A 21,425-nucleotide genomic window follows, 5' to 3' on the forward strand; every position below is an offset into this window, starting at 1 on the left:
TATAAATGATAGAAGATTAACATTTTGAGTAAATGCACAGTAAATGCAGAAATTTGTGAATGTAATGAACGACACTAGAAAAGGAAAACAGTGATCTCGCGAGAAAAAATGTGGTCGGTCCCTTTTAACAAGGGTAGGAAACCCCGTTTCACCCTCTTCCCTTCGCTGTCCAGAAGTAAGGTAGAACGTTATTTTCCACGACTCGCGTGTTAAACAATAAATCTCTTTAGGTATAATGTATTTTCGCTTCAAACGATGGCTAAGTTTACATTGTATATTAACTGATAAAATGACTGAACATTGTGATAGGTCTAGCGACGTAATTGTTAGTTTTACAAGTAATATTTCGTCTGTTGCATTCGGGGTTTAGCTGTTAGCAATGGCTGCCCCCATGCTGCCTCGTACAGGCCTGTTTGCAAATCACAGACTTTTGCCATGTCGAAGTCGTGTTGATATTTCAAAAACACATATTGCATTAATTACAATGGTAACACTTATTATAATAATATATATTTGTTAATATCTTGTTTGACGGGTTCGGAAAATGCCAAAATGTCAATGCTAAGCTAACATGCCGGCTACATGGCTAGAGCTAACGGCTCCACATGTTCATTTGGTAAAAACCGATGGCTTGTTGCTAAATGATAAGAAGTTGGCATTTCTTTAAAGCACTATTTTGATTAGTAACGATTTTCAGAGAAAGTCGATATTTGTGTGTACGGTGAATAAAGATATAGTCGGGAGTTAGACAAGAACTGCATCGTTATTGTTTGATTGTGTTACTCTGTTGTCATTTAGCTGGGCTCAATGTAATCATAGATTTCCTTATATTAGATGCCTGGTGTAACGGTGAAAGACGTCAACCAGCAGGAGTTCGTCCGTGCCCTGGCGGCTTTCCTGAAAAAGTCAGTATTTTTCATCTTGTTTTCATAAAGTTGGAATATTGAATGTCTTTTTCAATGAGACATCTTTCATTACCATTTTAACTTGAATGTAGAATGATCAGTGGTTCATCTTGCATTGAGAGATGTACTTGTGGTATTGTTGATGCTGATGCTTCTCTATGTTGCCCAGGTCAGGAAAGCTGAAGGTGCCTGACTGGGTGGACCTTGTCAAGCTGGGTAAGCACAAAGAGCTGGCTCCCAGTGATGAGAACTGGTTCTACATCCGAGCTGGTAAGTCCAAATGTTTGTTCATTCCAGTCATGTCAGTTTTATATTTTGATATATGCAGAAATGTCAACAAGAGTTCATATGTTGCATGGGGATGGAAAAGATGACATACTAATTGGGTTAATGTTTTGCCACAGATTTGTTTAAACTTTATAGGCATTGGATACCCTGCACTCAATTACTGGTGTCAAATTTGAAATCCCAACTGTTTAACTCTTTTACTCTTATTCTCACAATATCTTTACATTTATGTTTTGGGATAAACTCACTTTACCATAATGTACGTGACACCCTCATCTCTGCTTTCACAGCATCAACAGTTCGTCACCTGTATCTCCGAGGTGGGGCTGGTGTTGGGTCCATGACCAAGATCTATGGCGGCCGTAACAGGAACGGTGTGTGCCCTTCCCACTACAGTGTAGGATCAAAGAATGTGGCTCGCAAGGTGCTGCAGGCCCTTGAGCTGCTCAAGATGATTGAGAAGGATCCTAATGGGTGAGTTTCTTCATCATTCAGTGTTTTCTTTTAGATGCATTTTTTTAAATGTAAAACTGGGAGTTGATTTTGAGATTAACTTTGCAGCTGTTGTTAGGTAAAATTTGCACTAGTTAAACCTTGTAGAACTAAATCTTTACACCTACAATAAAGTAAGTTTTTCTTAATGGTCTTAAGTGATAACTCTGTTTAGATCGGCTAGGTCAGTGTAGCCGTATTTTAAACTTAATGGTGTCAGGGATGCCAGCCTTCTCTAGAGCATGATCAGAGCTGGTTGAAATTTGGCTTCTGGTTCGTGACGGTCCAAAAATATTATTTTTGATTAACTCGAAAGCCACATCTGGCCAGAAACCCTGAGTTGGATTTCAAAAGATCTATAAGCTTTCAAGTGTGACTTTTTTTCCTTATCCATCATTTCTGTAATCAAAAGCAAATTATTGAAAGATGTCTCCTGTTGTCATAAATTGGAATAGGTATAGTGAAGAGAACGGTTTGTTTGAACACAGTGAAGTATATGACATGACAATAAAACTACATGGCCACATTCATCATAATGGCCAAGCTGATGGTTTTCATCAGTGTGGTTTGCGTTTTGCTGCGGATCCTTTTTTTTTCTTCTTTAAATTGGGGTTTAACGTCTACTCTTGCTCAGCTCAAACTCTGTTGGCTGCATCTTGTACAAATGGAGCTCCTTTTATCACAGACATTTTACTGTTTCTTGTTTCAAGTCGCTCTGGTCAGGGTTTTTCCATTGAAAAACGTGATGCTAGAACGTTTAATCTCTACAGAATTCTGTCATTTCAATCCAGTTTGGACATTGATTATTTAAGCAAGGTGAACACCATTTCATCAACTGTTAATATAACTGAATGAGCCCTGACGCCAGCACTGAGTTAGCAATTTCACTGCAGTAAGCTATTTGTTTTTAAACACTTTTATACTGTTCTATTAGTAACACTAGTCAACTTTACTTAATGTAACTTTATTATTAATTCAGTCTTTATCTACATTTTCTGTTTTCCCCCTGACCACGTGTCCTTGTGCTCACATTGGCTGTAGCTCCTCCTTTACAGCTTACTCAACTCCTCCACTGCTAAATGCTCCAAAAAATGAGACATTCTGGATATTAAGTCAGAGGCTATAACGGCGCAGTGCGTCTTGAGTCAATTGTAAAAATTAACACATGAATTGATTACTGCCAGTTGAATCGGCAAATTGTCTTAGATCTGGGTCATTTATCTGCAACCCTCAAGATTTGTGAGCAACACAAAGCAGGCTCAAAATCTCGTAATGTGAACAAGGCTTAAGTATTTGAGCTCAATTATCTGAAGCAAGAGACTCAATGCAAGTTTCCTAGGTTCTTTGGTTAGTTGCAAAGATGAGTGATTTGATTCAAATTCCAGTTGCCATACAGAGGATCCAAAGTGTGATCGTATATTCCCACTCTGCAACACGATGAGGATGCAGTGGCTCACCTACACATGATCTTAACATTACAATTTCCAGTGATACACACCCATTGTGTGATGCTGGTAAAATGCATATCCTGTCATTTTGCCCTGCAGGCAAATGGATTGGTTTTGAGTAATTTAGACATTTGAATCTACAAATTGTTTTTTATTTCAGGGTGGCGTTTGTTTTTTCATTTTTCCTCTTTCATGTTGTATGGGAGAGAGAGAGGAAATGTATCTAATCCTTACAGTGCTATTCTCATTTTGTTTGTTTCTTTTGCTTTTCAGTGGCCGCAGACTTACTTCCCAGGGAACCAGAGACCTGGACAGAATTGCTGGCCAGGTGAGAAATGAATCTTGCATTGATTGTAGCAAAAGTTTTGAATATCATACAATTTCTTACCAATTAATCAGAATCGTTTCCTGCTTAATTTACTCAAATGGTGGTTCATGACAAAATTTAGATATTTAAGATTTGTAGAAAATTATGGAAGAAGTGAATGGCTGGGTGGTAACTGACCTTCCTTTTTTTTTTTTTCTGAAGACAAATTATGTTACGGTAGAACACTGTAAAATGTACTGATCCATTTCAGATGTTGATTGAAATAATGTTGGTTACAGATATTGGTATATCTGTCTTGCTTCTTGTCTTCTGACTAACAAGACTGGGCTTATGAAAGTCTAACTAACATTACTCTCATAACTCAGCCACACTGGTGGATTTAGAAGTAGAATTTAAGAGCGCCAGCATCTGGCTTTCCAGCTTCTGAATGTCATTGCAACCTCAAGCTTACCAGTCAAAGGTTGTTATCTCTGAAGAGGTTTGTGATGCACGCTATTTTGTGACATTTGACAAACTCGAGAGTGGTGCTTTAAGCTTTTGTGATCATCACAGAAATGTCATCCCTTGCTTTCATGCTACACCTTGTCTGTTGCAGGAGTGTGCAGCCTCTGTGATACTTTGACATGTAATACTTTTTTGTGGCACTTGTCCCAGGGCACATTTTCTTCCGAAAGCCGGGTGAATTATGCATCATGTGTGGCATACGGCTGGAGTTGTTAGTCTGTGCTACAAAACAAATCACAGTTGTGCCTTGTCAAAAATCAAGCGAAGCAGCAGTGTTTTGATAATTCAAGGGTAAAAGGGGTAAACATGAGGAGAGAATTTCATGCTTGGCAAGTCTGCCGTATGGCACCAGTTTTCTACTTGTTTACCCATACTAATGAGCAGTATGCAGATGAGCAGACCTGGGCTGGGCCCCGCCTGCCTGCCTGCCTGCCTGCCTGCTGCACAAAATTGGCAGGATGCATGTTTGTGTAGATCCACTCCCACCTCTTGAATCCCTGTTGTATTGTTTCTGATGGCTTTGAGATTTCCCGACCAAGCAAGTTGTCTGGCATGTATTATAGTGTTCATGATGGCTGTGACTGCGACAGATAACGTTTTCTCTTCAAGTGTTGCTGAAGTTCCTGTGAAATTTTGTTTTAAAAGAATCTTATTCCATTGAGTTGCAAACTTTTAAAACACTCTTGTGGAAGACGTGATTGAAGTAAATGGTAGATGAGATTTGTCCCCCAGCAGAAAAGGAGTTTCTGTTTGAGTGCAGTTGAATGAGGTGAAACCGTTTTAACATTTGTACCAACCAAAGCAATTGGCTGAAATCATTTCACCACCACCTCAAATGAATCAGATCTAAACTAAATATAAGGACCTAACTTTCTCACCTGCTTAATGTTTGTTCTTTTTTCCACAGGTTGCAGCTGCCAACAAGAAATCAGTTTAATAAATCCTTTTTTGAAAAAGTCACATGTTGTATGTGCTTTATTTTGTGTGTGAACAAAATGTCGTCTCTTATTTTAAATGACATTGCTCAGCTTGAAGGAAACTGTGACACTCGTGTCTCTGGTCTTGTTTCTGAAGCTGTCTTGAAGTTTGGAAGACATGATGGGCACAACAAAATGGTCTAAATGATCTGATGAGCCATTTACGCGCTGAGGCATGGATTATGTGGTGGGGTTGAAGAAAGCATTTTCACACAATCCTCTTCTGTCTTGTTTAAATGTTAATTTCTCCATAGGAAACTGAATATTTGATCATTTTTATATTGTCTCACTTCCTCATATTAGCAATAGCTGAGTGCAAGTGTCTGTTTCATTAAACATTTGGAAAAGGCTTCTTTGTGGCTGTTCTATCCCTGAGCTAATGCAGCTTTTCATCAGTGGTCAGACACCCTGCCGACACGTACCGCTTTCTCTGCCACATTAATCTTTTGACACTTTGTTTATGCATCAGATCTCTGCCCCTTGTAAAGTCCGGTCTGTGATGTGGTGAAGGCGTAATTGTTCATAACAAAAGCAGATAGCATTTCCATAAGCAGCACAGCACATTTGTTGGGAATGATGTCATGATTTAGCAGTTTCACTTGGGGACACAGTGCCACCTAGAGTATAAAATTGTAAAACATTTCTACAAAACTGAATTTTTAATTCGGTGGAAAGCTGTTTTATAGATTCTGTCAGGGCAACGGATATCTGTCACATTCTGTGCATGAGTGTTTCGGGTTAGTTAAAACATACTTTTAATGCTCATGTCTGCCTTTTTTGTATTTAAAATGTAATAGTAGGTGTGAGTTTAGCTAAAGTTAGGCATTTTTAGACTTGTTATTCAGTTAATTACGTTGGTGACGCTATATATTAGGTGGTCTGTTAGATTAAGCTTTATCAGGGAGAAAATCGTTTTGATCTGGTGGTGCATCTTAAATCCTGTAGAGGGTGCCAAAGCCTATAAAATCCAAATTACATCTATTTGTACCACTTGGGGCAAATCTTCTGGGGTGCCCCTCCTTCCATCCTTAACTGGTATGTTTTAATAGGGCTTTGAGGTGAATGATTGGTATTTTTAGAGCCATCTTAATTTCTTTAAAATACTTTGTAAAAAAAAAAAATCAAAAAACCTTTTTTTAATAGTTCAGTGTAAAAAATCCCTTCTGCCAATATGAGAAAATGTTATTCCATATCTTAGCTGGCAGCAGACCAGGGTGGTGGTAGTGCAGTTATCATCCCCTTAGTGATAGTACACATTTGTCTTCTGTCAACTCCGTTTAGGGAGGAAGGGACTGCGACCATAAGCTACTGCCTGCTGATCGAGCTGAGCTCCAGTATACAGCCTGCCATGCTTCCTGTGTGTGACGGAGCTTATTCCAAGTCCTGTGTTTGCAAGATATCGTTTCGCATATGTGTTGACTGAGCCTGCCGTGTTTCCCTGTCTGTCAACTGCTCTGTGTGTGTGTGTACAGTGCACACAATGCACTGCTCCGTTGGACTGCGTGCAGCTGTCTGAGTTTTGTTTTTTTTCCTGTCAATCATAATCACCATAAATCATTCTTCGCACCTCTGGAAATTCTCCATAGACTTTTTTTTTTCCTTTGTTGATTCACCTATTCACCACTCCATCTCCCTGCCCTCCATCCACCCACTCCCTGCTGTTGTTATTTGAAAAACAGCTGTTCCTGAACACCTGAACCTATGATCACTTCTTCCCCTGTCCAATCCCTGCCTCCCTCCTGCGTTCTCTCCTGTGATCCTACTTTTTGTTCTACCCTGTAATTTAGAGGCGAGAGATGCAGCAACACGTCCTTTAGTGGTCAAGAGAAATGTGTGGAATCCACCCTTCTGATACTTCCTACTGTTCTATTGTGTGTGTATTTGCCTTCTTTATCTTTGTAAATTTGGTGTTAAAAATGTACCTTTTTTTTTTCTCCAGGCATTTCCAGCTTGTTTGTTCAGTGATGTTGTGTCTGGTGTTATTAGCAGCAGGCATCACAATGCCCATTACAGCTTTTAAGCAATTACCACGTTGAACAAATGCACATCCAAGTGGTTTGCCGTGCCTTTTGTGGGTGTGGGGGTGGGGGTGGCTGCATCTTCTCACTCTGCCAGGTCTGTGGCAGCTCAGCATGATCACACTGAGAATGGATGCAGACCTGCCTCTCACCTCCTCGGGGCTGGAAACCTGCAGATAACTAAGAAATGCCACTGCTGCTGCACAAGTCCCTCCAAATAGAACCACTATCAGGAGAGAGCCTACATACATTGTCAACCCACAGCTTCATGCCCTGTGGCATGTTTTCCTCAAAAGATATGACATTCCTGAGGAAGTTTCCCAGAGTCCTGTCACATCGACTGAGTCCGGGAAGGTGACCCAGATGCCACAAACGCAGTCATGATAACATCACTGCTTCCTGTTGCAACAGACTATGCTTTTCGTATGAACTGCATTGTTTTCTTATCAGAAAAAATGAGCTCATGTTTCAACTCCATCTCTGTTGACTTAAACATTTGAATCTTGCTTATTTGCAAAAGTGTTGCAGTTGTTTTTGGGAGTGATTGTTCTACTTTTCGGGGTTTGATCTGTGCTTGTCTCTGCTCAGTGTTGAGTGGTTTAAGCTTTAATGTTGTATTATTGACTGTACAGCCATCCTGGAGCCCATCCACATGTTGTGTTATTGATGCAGTGCAATGAGGGTTAGCTCGTGTCTGTAAGTGTTTATAGAAATTAGTGTGAGGCCAAAAGGTCGGAGTTGTTTCAGAAGAGAGCAGAGCTGCTGTCCTCGGCATTACAGGTCTGAAAAGTCACGTGCAAGAAGTCTGGGTCAGACACTCGTATGTCCCTGTCGGTATGAGCAGCTGATTGATGAATGTGTTTGGTGTTTCATTGTGTGTTTGGAAGAAAGACCTTAGAGTCTAGGGGTGTTATGTACATCTGTCTGCTATATGTGTTGCTGCTCATCTGTGTGCTGTCAGCGCTAATCCCTCATCCTGTGTTTGGCTTGAGAACAGGTGGTGTAAACATACAACGTGCTGCTCAGTCAGCCTGGCACCAGGGCACTGTAGCACGGCCCTGCAGCAGGTGTGTGCTCATGAGTGTGTGTGTACAGGCCAAACACTAACCATGTGTTGGTGACTTCAGTGTGTGGCTCCTTAGCTTGCGAGTCTGAATTTCCTCCACCTGTCACAGAAGGCGGGGTGCAGAACAGATGCTGTCTACAAAGCCAGCCGAACGGTCTGAATTATACAGCGTGTCCTTTGTGCATGTGTGTGTGTAAAGCCCATATTATTTCTACAGTATGCTGATGCTTGTGTATGCACACATGTAGATCAGAGCGTTCAAGTCAGTCGTACTTTGATGCTTGGGGTCTTTGCTTTCTTCAGCACAGAACAAAAGACGGACAGAGGGAGACAACAGAGGCAAGACACAGCAGTGTGACACGGAATGGCTGCAGAGCGAGTTGACACAGTGACAGACTGAGATAGGATGAAGCGTGTGTGTGTGACCCTGTGCTTCATCATTTCACCATCTCTCTGTGTGTCTGTGGGAGGGATGGCAAATCTCCAAAGACTTGTCAGGCAAGTGTCAGAAAGTGGCTAAACCTTGTAAGAGCTCAACAAACAGAGCCCTTTTAACCAGCCCAGAAGCTAAAACCCCACGTCCCACCCACAGCCCTGACAAGTCTCTTTACTGTAGAAATGCTTTTAGATGTAGTGAATTCTTAAGCTGGTTGAGATCCTCTTCAGTATGCTCCCCCTACAGTCATAGGTTAAGCTGACCTCATACTCAATGGCCTTTTGCTGAGCTTCATTTTGTGCTGATTTATTGTGAACATGAGTTCTTGACTGAGGGATTTTTCAGGTTGTTTGCTGTGACAAATTGGAGACAGAATCATACGTCTAAGACGGTGCTTAAAAGAAACCAAATTAATTATGACTGGACGCAGTAACCGATGACTTTTGCCTGATTAAAATTCAAATTTGAACTGTTTAGCATGTTAAAGAATATACAATTTACAAGAGAAGTGTCCAGTGGGCAAAGGACTCATGGCATGACCTGTCCTACAGTACGGCCATATATTTAGTTATTTCTTTGTCTTCTTTTACATAGACAATGGTTAATCCACTTGTAGCAACAATTCATATTTTGACCAGCTGCATTACAAAAATAACTTTGATTTAAAAATCCCCTAATGCACCCTAAATGACGATGTTTGAGTAGGCCTGATATTTCTCTTGTTAATGTCAGGGTTCCAAGGTTTAAATTTTTCCTATACTGTGTAAGCCCTTATTTTCAGCACTGGGTAGTCTTAAAGCAGACATCTGCACATTTCACAATCCATACAAGCAAAAGTGCTCTGACTCAGAGACCTCACGTTCAGTTTTTGTATGTGCAGCCTCAGTGTGATCATCTTGTGACTTTGGAACATGTTTCTCAATTGAATTTTGGCGAACCCAAGCAGATGAAGCTTCAGAGCTGCTATTCATGGCTTACCTTGTTGTATGCAGTGTTGGCTGTATTTACTGTAAACCACTGAGGGAGAGTAATTCATGCCACTCAGTCCAGGTGTACTGTGTTTATGTGCGGTACCTGAGCGCGTTGTGCAGTCAGGGTTGTAAAGGTTAGGGAACTAGTTTCAAGCTTGGGTGATGTTGTTGCTCGCTGTACATGTCTCTCACATACAAGGATATCCTTGGCTTAGTCTGATATTGTCTCCTCTGCCCCTGAATAATAATTTCTCTATGTTCCTCCAGCCCATATTTGGTACTACTCTATATTTTCTTTGGCATTCTGTTCACTCACCTGCTTACTTCCCACACATCTGTTTTTGGATTTTTATTTCTCAGCGTATTTTCAAGCTTTTCCATTTCAAGAAATTTAGATTTAAAAATGTTTTTAAAATGCTACACTTCCAATATGCTGCCTTGTTCAATCTGTGTGTTTGTCAGGAAAAAGTCGTTGGCAGAGTAACTGTATGCATGAAAACACAGGGTGATATGCAGGTGAGACTGTGTTAGCAGAAACCTTGTTTACCACCGCTTGGCTTTCAGAACTTCCTTTCTATGATTAATTCTTTTCAAAATCGTATCTTTTCCGAGAAATTTTTGCTCTACGTTTGAAATAAAAGGTCTTTTGCAGATGCTTTTTGTGAGATTAAATCGGGGGACATTATCAGCATGCTGGAGGTGCAGCTTAGTACAACAATTAGCTAACATTGTGAACCAGGCTTTGGGGTCAGTCAGTAAAGAACATACCAGGTTTCCCTCTCTGGATCCTGATATAGAAATTCTATTCTTGGTTTCTTTCTGTCTTATTTTCTTTTCACATGATTTGATTTTTCTTTCACTCTCCATTATACAGTTTTTCCCACCATCTCGCTCTCGCTCCTTTTCTCCCATCTGGCTGTTCCAGCTGAGGTCAACACACGCAACTCCACTGCGGCACCAGGACACAGGAATCTCATGAATAGCAATGCAACAAACTGACAGAACCTCTGACATTTGGAAAGTGTGTAATGAATTAAGTTCATTTCAGTATCATGAATGTAATGTGAGGAGGATCTGTCCTCTGTCTTGCCAGTTTCCATTAAATATTGAGCTTTAGTGGAAACAGTCACACTGTCAGTCATATGTCATAATACTTTCTGAGCCAGCAAATGAAATACTCAAATGTTTTCCTTTCTTTCTCATTTCTCAAAAACATTACAGTGTCGAAAAGGTTTTGCAACTTTACAGTCAGGCAAACTTTGCACATGTATCGGAGATGTATCTTTGTGCATACAGACAGACACAACTAATCATCCCTTTCAGTCTCGCATGTCTGCTTTTCTAAATCAACCGCTCAAGTTCAAGGTCTGGCAACTCTCAGGACAGTCTGAGTTTATTCACATGAGTCTTGTCCCATCCATTAAGGCCCGTGTGCATGAGTAGCCCCTTTGTGTCTGTGTGAGAACAGTTTTAAGATCGCCTTGATGTAGTTTTTCACAATTTCAGCCTTCTCCACCTCAGCATTACTTTTGCTTCCCCTCCTTCTACATTTCACCTCACATTTTCTGTCACTCTCCTGACTTTGTTGCTTTATAGCTGTTTCCTAAATTTCTCCCTTTAACCCCCATCATTCACCTAACGATGTTTCTTTTTATCTGTCTCTGCTTAGCTGGTGGGCCAGTCAGAGCAAAGTTATTGACAGAGGAAATATTTGCAAATTCACACTCATTTAATCTTACATATTACTGCTAATAATATGTTTTATAGGTCAGAATACATTCCTAAAAGTAGGAAGGAAATGCTGGACTACAGATGAGTTTTCCTCAGCAGAAGAGAATAGCTCTTTTGTGTGGACTGTGGGCTCTGTAACATTGCAGATATTTTGCGCTGAGGGAGGAGGAAAAGCTAAACTCCCTAAAATCTTATCACAATTTGACCTTGTGTTAATCTGTCTGTAAATTATCTTAGACCTGAAATAAAGAAAGTCCTGTATTTGTTGCAATTCAAGGATGGAAAGCCGAGTCACTCCCTGTCCCACCACATCTATAAGGCAATGGCCCAAGTACAGTTTTGATGGATGACGAATTATGATCAGATGAAAATTTCTGTTCATCACTACCCACCGTCCAGTGCTGCGTCACTGTCCTGAAGATCCTGACAGGGATGACAAATGACCACAAGATCGTCACTAAACATGAATTTTAATAGCCAGAACCCTGCTGATGACATCAGAATTGTGTTTTGTCCAATATGAGTCATACTGATCTGACTAACGGTAAATATGGAGGATTGTCTTGCCCTGAAAGAATACAGAACTTGTAATCATGTGATCTGCCAGCAACATGCAGTATAGGAGGGCGGGTGGACACAAAGGCACTCACGAACATGACCACTAATTGATGTTATTGTTGTGGGCCGGGGCCCCTAATGCACTCTGCTCAAGTGCTATACAGCCGGGCACTCGAGTTTCACTCAAATTCCTTTTATGGCTAAAACCATCTGCTGCCAATTGATTACAGTAACAAATATTGATTAAACCAGACAGCCTCAGCAGCAGAAGTAATTCACTCATAAGAAGGCAATGAGGTGTGACAAACTAAGCAGACCTAATATGTCTATTTAATCTTTAAACAGACTGTTAAAGCAGTCATTGCCCGCTCCATGAATTACAAAGTCTTTCTAAAAAAAAAAAAAACAGTCCTTAAAAAGTTTGCTACAGAGTTGTATCAGATCTCATCATGCCAGACAGACTGCTCAGCCTAGCAAGTCCAGCTAGACAAACTGCAAAGCTAGTCAGTGAGGGGCCACTGACTTGCAAGCTCTCAATCCTGCTTTTATTGACAAAGACCATCCTTTTCTGCCTTTCTTCTTTTTCAGTCTCTCTATCTCTTGCCCCAAGTTGATTTTCTGCAGTCAGAACTGCATTCCATATGTCTCTCCCACTGTCTCCAGTCATTCAATCCATTCTCATGGTTGTACTCCCCTTCTTTTTTTTAAATACCAGTCCTAAGACAGCTAACTAGTCCATGTTTTCTCCTGTATTTTCTTCTCCTTCCTTACTTTCACCTAATTAAATCCCCACACCCACTCTAGTACTTTAACCCTTTCATCATCCATTTTTGGTCCTCTCATGATTCCACCCAACGCCTAATACCCTCCTGCAGAGTCACAGAAGTCTGCACTGCTGGCAACACTGCTGCACATGCCATGGTGCACAAGCTTGTGTCACGGTTGCTCAGGCCTCCATTCTGGCTGTAATAGCATAATTACCCCTCTCACCCACCCCACCCACCATTATGGGTGAGAGAAGGGGGGGGGGTTGACACTGGATGTGACGAGAGATCAATGAACCAGTCCAGATCACTTGGACACAGATATGAGTGAGGTGGACAATGCTGGAGTATGATGCTGTCTGACAGAAGAAGTGAAGTAAGGAGCAAGATGCTTTAGGATCATAGCAGGAACATCGCTCAGTAGATCAGTTTAGTGTCTTTCATAAATATGTATGTTCATTTGTGAGAAAGTGCCTGTCTGGGACTGGGCGTCTCCAGGGCCAGCCTGTTGGTCCTGTCGTTGGAGGCCACGTCATTAGAGATGTAATGGGTCAGGCTTCATTTAACACACACAGATGGGTCCAATACTGTCCTTTCACTGATTCAGAATTTCAGCATTGATATTTTAATTAGGAAAATTTGTTGGGAAAAATGCACTTATTGTGTTCTGCAGCTTTGATTTTATCACTTGATGTGATTCATAATCGGAGAGCATCCATTTCTGTCAGAGCATTTGTGGATTTAAACTTCACTTTGTGTTCTTGTCATGCTCAAAAGGCTCAATACAACTGACCAAACTGGTTACACATGCACTTGTATGTTTATTTGACACATTTAAACAATAGAAGTGAATTTTAGAAAACTGTGTAACATCGCTTTGGGTCACTTCAGTAAACCCACCACAAAAGCCTAGACATGCAAATAAGAATGTGCCCACATATATAAACACAGTGTTTAAGCTTGACAGAGGTGGTAACACTTTCATATTTCTCTTGTAACCTCCAGGGAGGACACAGAAAATTGCAACTGCCTGCAATTCATTCAGTGCCAAAGAATGATTAATATTCCATAAAATGGTTTATGTATTCGTATTCAAAGCCTGAGGGTTTGAACACAGAGACGACGCCAACGTTGAGTTGGTGCAGGGATGATAAAGCCCACACACCCCAGCAGGCATGCAGGGTTGCGAATGTGTGTTTATGAGCAACATAAAGTGCAGTGCTGGAGATGTTTGAGACTTTGAAGGGAAAAAGCTGATTCCTAATTAATTTTCCTCTGAAAGCTACTTTTTGAAAGCTACATGCATTACAGAAAAATTTGTCTGAAGAAAAGCCAAGAATATAAGAGCTGCTTGAAAAGAGTTGCAGCACAAATGAATGTTTTCCATGAAAAGTCATATTATTATTTTGACTTGTTTTTAGAAGTCTTCAAATTGCTCTTTTACTGTTCTTTTACTTTCACGGTTTCCCTTTTACTTACTTTTTGCTGAGCAAATAAGCTTGAATTTGTAATTATAATATATAATGTTATAATTATAATTATAATCATAATGTGATCAGCAAATATACACTGCAAAAACTAAAAAAACAGTATGGTTTAGATTTCGATTGTTCAATAAAAAAAATAAAACATTTTGGACTGAATGCTGAAAATCCAATATAAAATACCTTTAAATATTAAAGTAGGTTGTAAACAATAGCTTTATGACAAACATAGTGTCAGGTAGCAGTTTATCCATTGATAGTGTGTCATATACCTCTAACCTGCTGCAGAAATTAGCATTAAGTTGTTATTATAGAGTTTGTATTTGTAGTGAGGTAAAATGGATGGAAATGGTTATTGTACCAATAAAGCACATAATTCTGGTGATCTTTGGAAAAAAAAGCCAGACAAGTAATTTTTTAGTGGAATATAGCTTTATTCCTCATGGGTGGTACATATTTAACCAACCAGAAAATTGATATTTGATTAAACTTAGGAACATTTCTGAATTAGTGTCAGACATTAGTCAACATGAGTTTTGTCTGAATAGCATACGCACAGAGATGAATCAGAAATGGTCCCCATATCCCATTTTAATCACTGTGGCTTTTTGTCAATGTTCTGTATAACATTGTCATTACTCACAGTGTTAGAGGCAGTACTGAGATTTGAGTGTAAATTACATTAATTTTACAATTCTGCCCTCCTGCTGTCGAGAGACTCGAAGAAAAGAAATTGGGTTGTATCACCGGTAAGATTCCCCTTTCACAAACCGTGAAAACTGAAGTGCACAAATTACATTAGCTCCTTGCTCAATGTTTCTGGATGACACAGTTCTTGTAAATGCCAGCACTTGACCACAGACATAGCCTTTATTATGCAGTGACCTGGTATATAGACACAGAGGTATGTGACTGCCATATCTTGTGCTTCATTTCCTGTAACCACCCACTTAGAGTTACTGTCAGAGTGGGTAGTGTTGTGACTGCCACCCAGTCCAGCAGAATCCACCTACAAAGACACTGACCCAGTGACATTTTTACTGGGAACGCTCATTTAATGTTGTTAAAACCAGAACTCTGCATAGCATTTTGGATCAATATTCTGTTGTTGGACTCATGGTGTGAGATCAAAATCTATCAAATTCATCATAATGGATATCAGGTAAAAATTACGCTTGGGTGAATCATGACGGTGACTTTGTTTTCGTGACTGTACTGTTGAGTATATCAATAATCGGCGCCAGTTGGCAGCAATAGTAAGTGATACGGGAACACAAGAGTAATGCTGAATTCCCACAGTAAAGCTGCATCACAGCTAAAGTCCGGCATTGTGACTCACACTCCTTCTGACACATGAACCATTGTATCAGGGCTTTGAAAACTGCTATGATATCTTTTTCAACACAGCCAATAAGGGAGAGGCCAAGAGGAAGAAAATGCAATCGATGCACAAAGAGATTGGAGTGGACAAAGATGGAGAACACATAGAAGGAGAGAACTAAGAGTGTGAACCAAAGAATGAGATCAAAGAGTCACTGGGACATAAAGGATGGAGCCTTAGCACATCATTCTTCGCAGCAATGTCGGGACATGAGAATTAATGCAAGATTACAGCTACCTTCAGTTTTTTTATCTTTCTTTCTGCCTTTACTTGCTATTATTCCCCGGAGCTATATGTTAACCCATCCCCTGACTTTGGAATTAAAGTTCTTTCCTCCTCTTCCTCTCCTAATCTGTCCTCTTCATTATTCTTTCATTACACATCCCTGTTCCCTTTGTAGTGCCTCCATGTCTCTGCTTCTCTTTATCCCCATGCTTTAGGCTGATGTGTCAAAAATTCTCTCTGTGAGGTTGCTTAATTTTTGACATTGGGTAGGGATGTTAAATCATGTCCGGTTTGTATTTTTGAGGTGTAACAGCTTTTTTGCATGGATATTCTAACAGTGTAAGAAAACTGTACACACTGACTGTTGGACCACTGTTCATGCTGTTGCATTCTATGTCTAACTGGTGACAAGTCTCCAGTGAACTGTAGCATGTCATGTCCTTAATACTGCCTCAGTAAATATTGAATCACCTAACAGTCATATGAATAAAATGCATCTCCAAATACTGTACTAATAAAGAGGGAGCATTGCACATACTCCCTGCTAGCAGTGTGGCTAATGGTCTAGATTGCTTGGTCAGTCCAGTATTTCAGTACTGACAAAATATCTTCATACCCACTGGATGGATTGAAATGAAATTCAATGTACCCTAAAGAGATGAATCCAAACTAATCATGTTTTCTTGCCTGGAGCAGTACTCTGAGATTTGTACTTTTGAGAGCGAACTTAGGGCATTAAACCAGTTGTCATAAAAGCTGTTAGAGGCTACAGTGAGATGAACTGTAAATTGATTAACCTTGAGGTATAAAGCCCTCTGTGGCTTCAGTTGGACCTGTGCAAAGTCTGACACCTAACTGACCTCCCGTTGACAGTCACATTACATTATTGGTTTAATTTTGCACCTACTATGGATGAGTAAGAAAAAAATAAGTAGAAGATGGTCTGCAGCATATAATTTTTCAAATAATATGCTGTTATTATGTTATTATTATGCTATTAATATGCTATTATTTTTCAAATGATATGCTGCAAACCATCTTCTTATTAACCGCTGTAGTTTCTCTTACAGGCTTGTGATGGAAAGATTAAATGATGAATGTTCATTTGGTTGCAGTCTGCAGCTTCACTGCTAGATGTCACTACATCCAACACATGTCTGTGTTCATATCACTAGAAGAGGTGAAATAAAAGAGAATTGTTTTCATGGTGTGGGAGATTTGTGCTTCCAGTGGGGAACTGGACTAGAAGTTATATACAGCTTGGCCTCACCAAAAAGGTTATCGCAGGGTGACAATAAAATGGCTCTTGCTGACTTTATATTTATAAGCGTCCTTACACAAAGTCTATGCTCAGGAAGGACTGCAAGAGTATTATTGTGTTTGTGGTTGAGTGTATCAGCTCAATATTCTTGCAAAGATAGGTCTCACAAAAGTTCAACTACATCATGCAGACTTGAAGAATAACTTATGACTCTGCGTGGGAGTCTTGTCAAAAGGTACCGTTAGAGTTTGTGGCAGGGCTGTAGATACAATAAATCTGGTTGAATACCAAGAGTGAGAGCAGCATACAGAATTAGCTTCCGATGGTCGTTGTGCAATCAGGCCCGACCGATTCAGCTGTTAATCAAATTTATATCTAAGTGAGAATTCAAACTCAAGAAGAAATCAAACTCAAGAGAATTACAAACTCAAGAAGAAATCAAAGAAAATTACATCAGTAATTGGATCTCCTACTCAGTAACTTCTATGGTTTATTGTCTATTCTGTTTAATCATTGCCCAAAACAGCAACCAGTACAGTTCCTGTTATTAAGAGTAGCTTTTCTACTTTTAACTGTTAAATCCATGAGATTTGCTTGAAAGTGCATCAATATAATCACCCTCCAGTCAAGCTTTTACAACTTGCCAAAGTTAACACTGTAATTATGCTGTGATTGATATTTGCGTTTTACAATTTGAATAAATCTATTTGAAATGAATATGACATTGAAAGATTTTTTTTTCAGCTTTCTATAGCTGGACACACACACACAAAAACAAACCTGGAGGCAGCCATGTTTACATATTCACATGATTCTTAGGAAGCACTAAGGTTGAAAGGTTGAAACTTCTTTTTTTCTTCTTTTTTTCTCTGTTTTCCCGCATAATGCAGCATAAGTAGAGTGTGTGGTGGTCTCAGTATTACTTATCTGGTATTTGTTGAATGGACTCTTGTTGGTTTATATCAGACAGTGGCCTTCAGGATGAAAAGAAGTAGCTTTTAGCGAAGTGATAAGCAGTCGAACAAGTATCTCCAAGGCCTGCAATACATTGCAAGAAAATTATGGATTTTATTCTTTTTGGTAAAGTATACATGACATTTGAAAAATTAATTCATGAAAAAATGAACATCCACACAGTTCCATTGACAAAAAAAATCTCCATACACATGAAAACACCCAGAAATATTGTGCATTAAGTTTCCTGTCCTTCAATGTATGAGCAAAGCATCTCGGTTCAATGCTACAGTGATGTCCTGCAAGTACAAAAATCCTCTCCTTCTTCAGCTAAAACCACCTTATTCTCCTAGTTGTCCCACCAACCAAGTATGACCAGGTCTAGTCCAAAACCGATGATGTTGGTGTCGGGTTCTGTGTTGTTAGAGTGTTGCTTTATGGAACAGTGTTCTCCATAACTTGTTCTGACACATCTGGTCCTTGCTCCGGCTTATGCCTGTATATTTATGTGCAAACATGTAAAAAAAAGTCTTGTTGGCAAGGTTTGCACCTGCGCTATCTTGGCTGAGTCTGCCACTGTCATGTTGATAAAGACTACATGTTCTGACACAAATACCGTCTTTCAGTTCACACATAAACATTAATGCCAGAGTCAAAATCTGCATTTTAGAGGACTTTTACCAAAGTGTTTGATTCCATTGCCCAAATACTACATTTACAAGTGAATTATAGTCACAAACACATGTTTGTATGAACAAAGTCTTTGTCAGAAGTGAAGGACATCAAGTTTCTCTGAGTTGAATTCCTCAGTATGAGAGAATGAAGTGTGACATCAATGGGTAAATGGGTAGGGCTTTAAAACTAATGCAGTCTACTTGACTGTTGTGTCAAAGAGAAACTTGACTGAATTGGATTATAATTGGCTTGAATTGGATTGTATCTTTGAAGTGCCTTGAGATGACATTTGTTGTAATTTGGCGCCATATAAATAAATTTGAATTGAACTGAATTGACTCTGAAGGTAAAACTTTTCATTTATCACTCTGTCTGTTTTTTCTCCCATGTTCTTTTGATAATATATGAGCTCTGGAAAACAAATGAGTAGACTGACCTATGAGCTCAGTGAGCTCAAATTTCCTTTGCAGGATAAGTAGACTAGACCTCTGGTGCTTGGCATAAGATTGATCATCTTTCATGTTAGAAGTTTGTAGGTTGTGCTGATACGGGAATCAAAGCAGAATGCCCTCTGGATGTCTCTTTATTAGAGATATTCTGGGCATGTCTGATTGGAGCAAAGTGGGGTGATTTAATCCCACCAGGCTTGGGGACATACCAAGGGAGATGGACAAGTGGGGTGTCTTGCTTAGTCTGCTTCAGCTGTGATCCAGTTCTCAGAGAGTTGTAGAAAACGGGTCGATAAAGAAACAAAGCAGCACACAGGCGACTGTTAGGGGCAAACAACAATTGCATTGATTCAAAACCAAGAAAGTCAGCAACAGACTGCTCAAAGAATTTGGCGTGATGTTGTTATCATTTGCAGAATGAACACCATAGTGTCACAACAGCATGCTAAAGAACACAAAACATTGTTTGTTTCAAGAAGGATGACTTCCCAGTTATTGTACAGTCTCATGACAGACATCATCAGCACAAATTGGGTTTAGGGCTTCTTCCATTTGATGTCTAAACTTTCCTTCATGTGTCTAACCAGACATGTCTGAGAAAGTCGTCCTTACCAGTCATTCTTATTCTCATCCTCCCTCTTCCATAAATTAATTAATCTCCTTCATCTTTGTTTGTTTACATATCCCCTTCGTTTCTCCTTTTCGGTCGCTTGTATCTTCTTCTGTGACCCCTTCTTTTCTCATTCCTCCTCTCCTCTGCTACAGCTCCATTAGGTAATGAGCCGACTCAGTAAATCACAGCTAGTGTATGTATGACTAGAAGCCTTACATAAATATGCTCCATGCTTGGCTAAATCAGCACTATCCACATCTATGCAGCACGATACAGGTCTTATGTAAGGCACTGAAAGGACCATGCTGTGCCAAGTCCTTCACCACAGGACAGGAGACCTGTTAGTGGATTGTTTGTCTCCACAGCATAGAGAGATTATTATGACTGGGTCAATATAAGCTGCAAGCAACTGTACTGATGTTTGAAAGTTGTAGGGAAGACTTTACTCCCTCTCCTGTTCTCATATCCAGGAATAGATGACTCAAATAAGTTTAGTAGAATGATAGGATTTTGAAGTAAAGCTAGCAGCCTAAGTCCCATCGAACTTTCCGCTGCATTTACAGACTCCTTCACATAAAGAGTGTCTCTTTATGTGGAGAGCAGCTGTGTGTGCATTCCTGGGAGCTCAACTATCAGATCCCATCCAAAGACGTGACTGCTCTGGGTGTATGGTAGTACAGAGCAGTTTGCAGGTATCGTTTCTCATCTTCAAACAAGGCTGAGAAAATATTAACCAGCTGTTGTAAACCAACTATGTTTGGAATGTATGTCTTTGAATGCAACTGCTCCGCAAGGGTCTACTATTATTTGCAGGATTTGCTGATTGTTTACTGCTAGAAAGAAAGAAATTAGAAAGAAATACCAAAGAGACAGATGTTTATGTTGTTCAAATTAAGTGGACATTAGTACCATAAGGCTTGTTGATAGATGACTAATTGTGGTTTATGCTGTCTAACCTAAAGCCTAAAGCTGAAAATGTTTTAAATAATTTGACTTCATAGGTCAAACTATGTGGATTACAGTGTAGTGAATAAAGGGAACAAACTACTTACACCTTCTGGATAACTGTATAAGCTGTAAATACCTAAATAGACTGTGCCTTATCGTGTAAATACCCAAACAGATTCTGAAAGGATTACATGTCTAGGAATGAATGGTATGTCTGTCAATGACAGACAGCTTAGCCCACTACCAAGAACCGGCCTCCTGTTGCTTTGAAAATTAAAATCATTATTTGAGAAGCATGTCTATATTATGATCTAATTCAGGGTGGGATATTTGTCTATTGAACAGAGTGGTCAAAGAAATCTGAATGTTTTCACAGACAAGTACGTTTTTGAGTGTGACCAGACCAATATAAAGAATTGTCATTAGTACCCCAACAGATTAATCTACCAATCTATAACAGAAACAGATAATTTCCCAAGTGTACAGATAAAAAATGGTGTTTTATTTCAATTTCCAACTTAATAAATAGTTAATTGCCCTGAGTATTCTTATTAAGGTCATATTTTTCAGATTTTATTGTCATGCAATTTCCTGCATTGTTTCTAGGTTAAATACTGTACGTACTTTAAAGTATTTTATAATGTCTTAAGCAAAATCATCTAAAAGCATATATAATTTTCTCTGAATTTTGTACAGTATATAGAATAATTGAATACACCTCTGTACAGTACCTTCCTAAACACTAAATGAGTCCAAATCAAGGGTTGCACGGTGGTGTGGTGGTTAGCACTGTTGCCTCACAGCAAGAGTGACGTCCTGGTTCAAGTTTGCATGTTCTTTCTGTGTATGCATGGGTACTCTGGCTTCCTCCCACCACCCAAAAACATGCATGTCAGTTTAATTGGTGACCTAGGAGTGAATGTGAGCATGGATGGTTGTTTGTCTCATT

General features: G+C 39.7%; 2 protein-coding genes across 2 annotated transcripts in view; both read left to right on the plus strand.

The window, feature by feature from the left end:
- The window catches only part of bcam (basal cell adhesion molecule (Lutheran blood group)), an 85,698-nt gene that overhangs the window by 15,343 nt on the left and 48,930 nt on the right, over positions 1-21,425 (plus strand). The gene's annotated exons all lie outside the window — the stretch shown is intronic.
- Positions 148-4,925, plus strand: rps19 (ribosomal protein S19). Its single transcript, XM_072393929.1, has 6 exons — positions 148-180; positions 835-905; positions 1,075-1,175; positions 1,484-1,667; positions 3,407-3,461; positions 4,873-4,925. Exons 2-6 carry the CDS (start codon positions 835-837, stop codon positions 4,900-4,902), a joined length of 441 nt encoding a protein of 146 aa, XP_072250030.1. The 5' UTR covers positions 148-180; the 3' UTR covers positions 4,903-4,925.

Source organism: Leuresthes tenuis, unplaced genomic scaffold, assembly GCF_036924035.1.
Source record: "Leuresthes tenuis unplaced genomic scaffold, fLeuTen1.0.hap1 SCAF_10, whole genome shotgun sequence".
Lineage (NCBI taxonomy): Eukaryota > Metazoa > Chordata > Actinopteri > Atheriniformes > Atherinopsidae > Leuresthes > Leuresthes tenuis.

Coding starts and splice junctions, on each gene's coding strand:
- rps19 (XM_072393929.1), top strand. CDS start 835: ATGCCTGGTGTAACGGTGAAAGACGTCAACCAGCAGGAGTTCGTCCGT. Junction 1,176..1,483: donor CTGGTTCTACATCCGAGCTG/GTAAGTCCAAAT, acceptor CTGCTTTCACAG/CATCAACAGTTCGTCACCTG. Junction 1,668..3,406: donor ATTGAGAAGGATCCTAATGG/GTGAGTTTCTTC, acceptor TTTGCTTTTCAG/TGGCCGCAGACTTACTTCCC.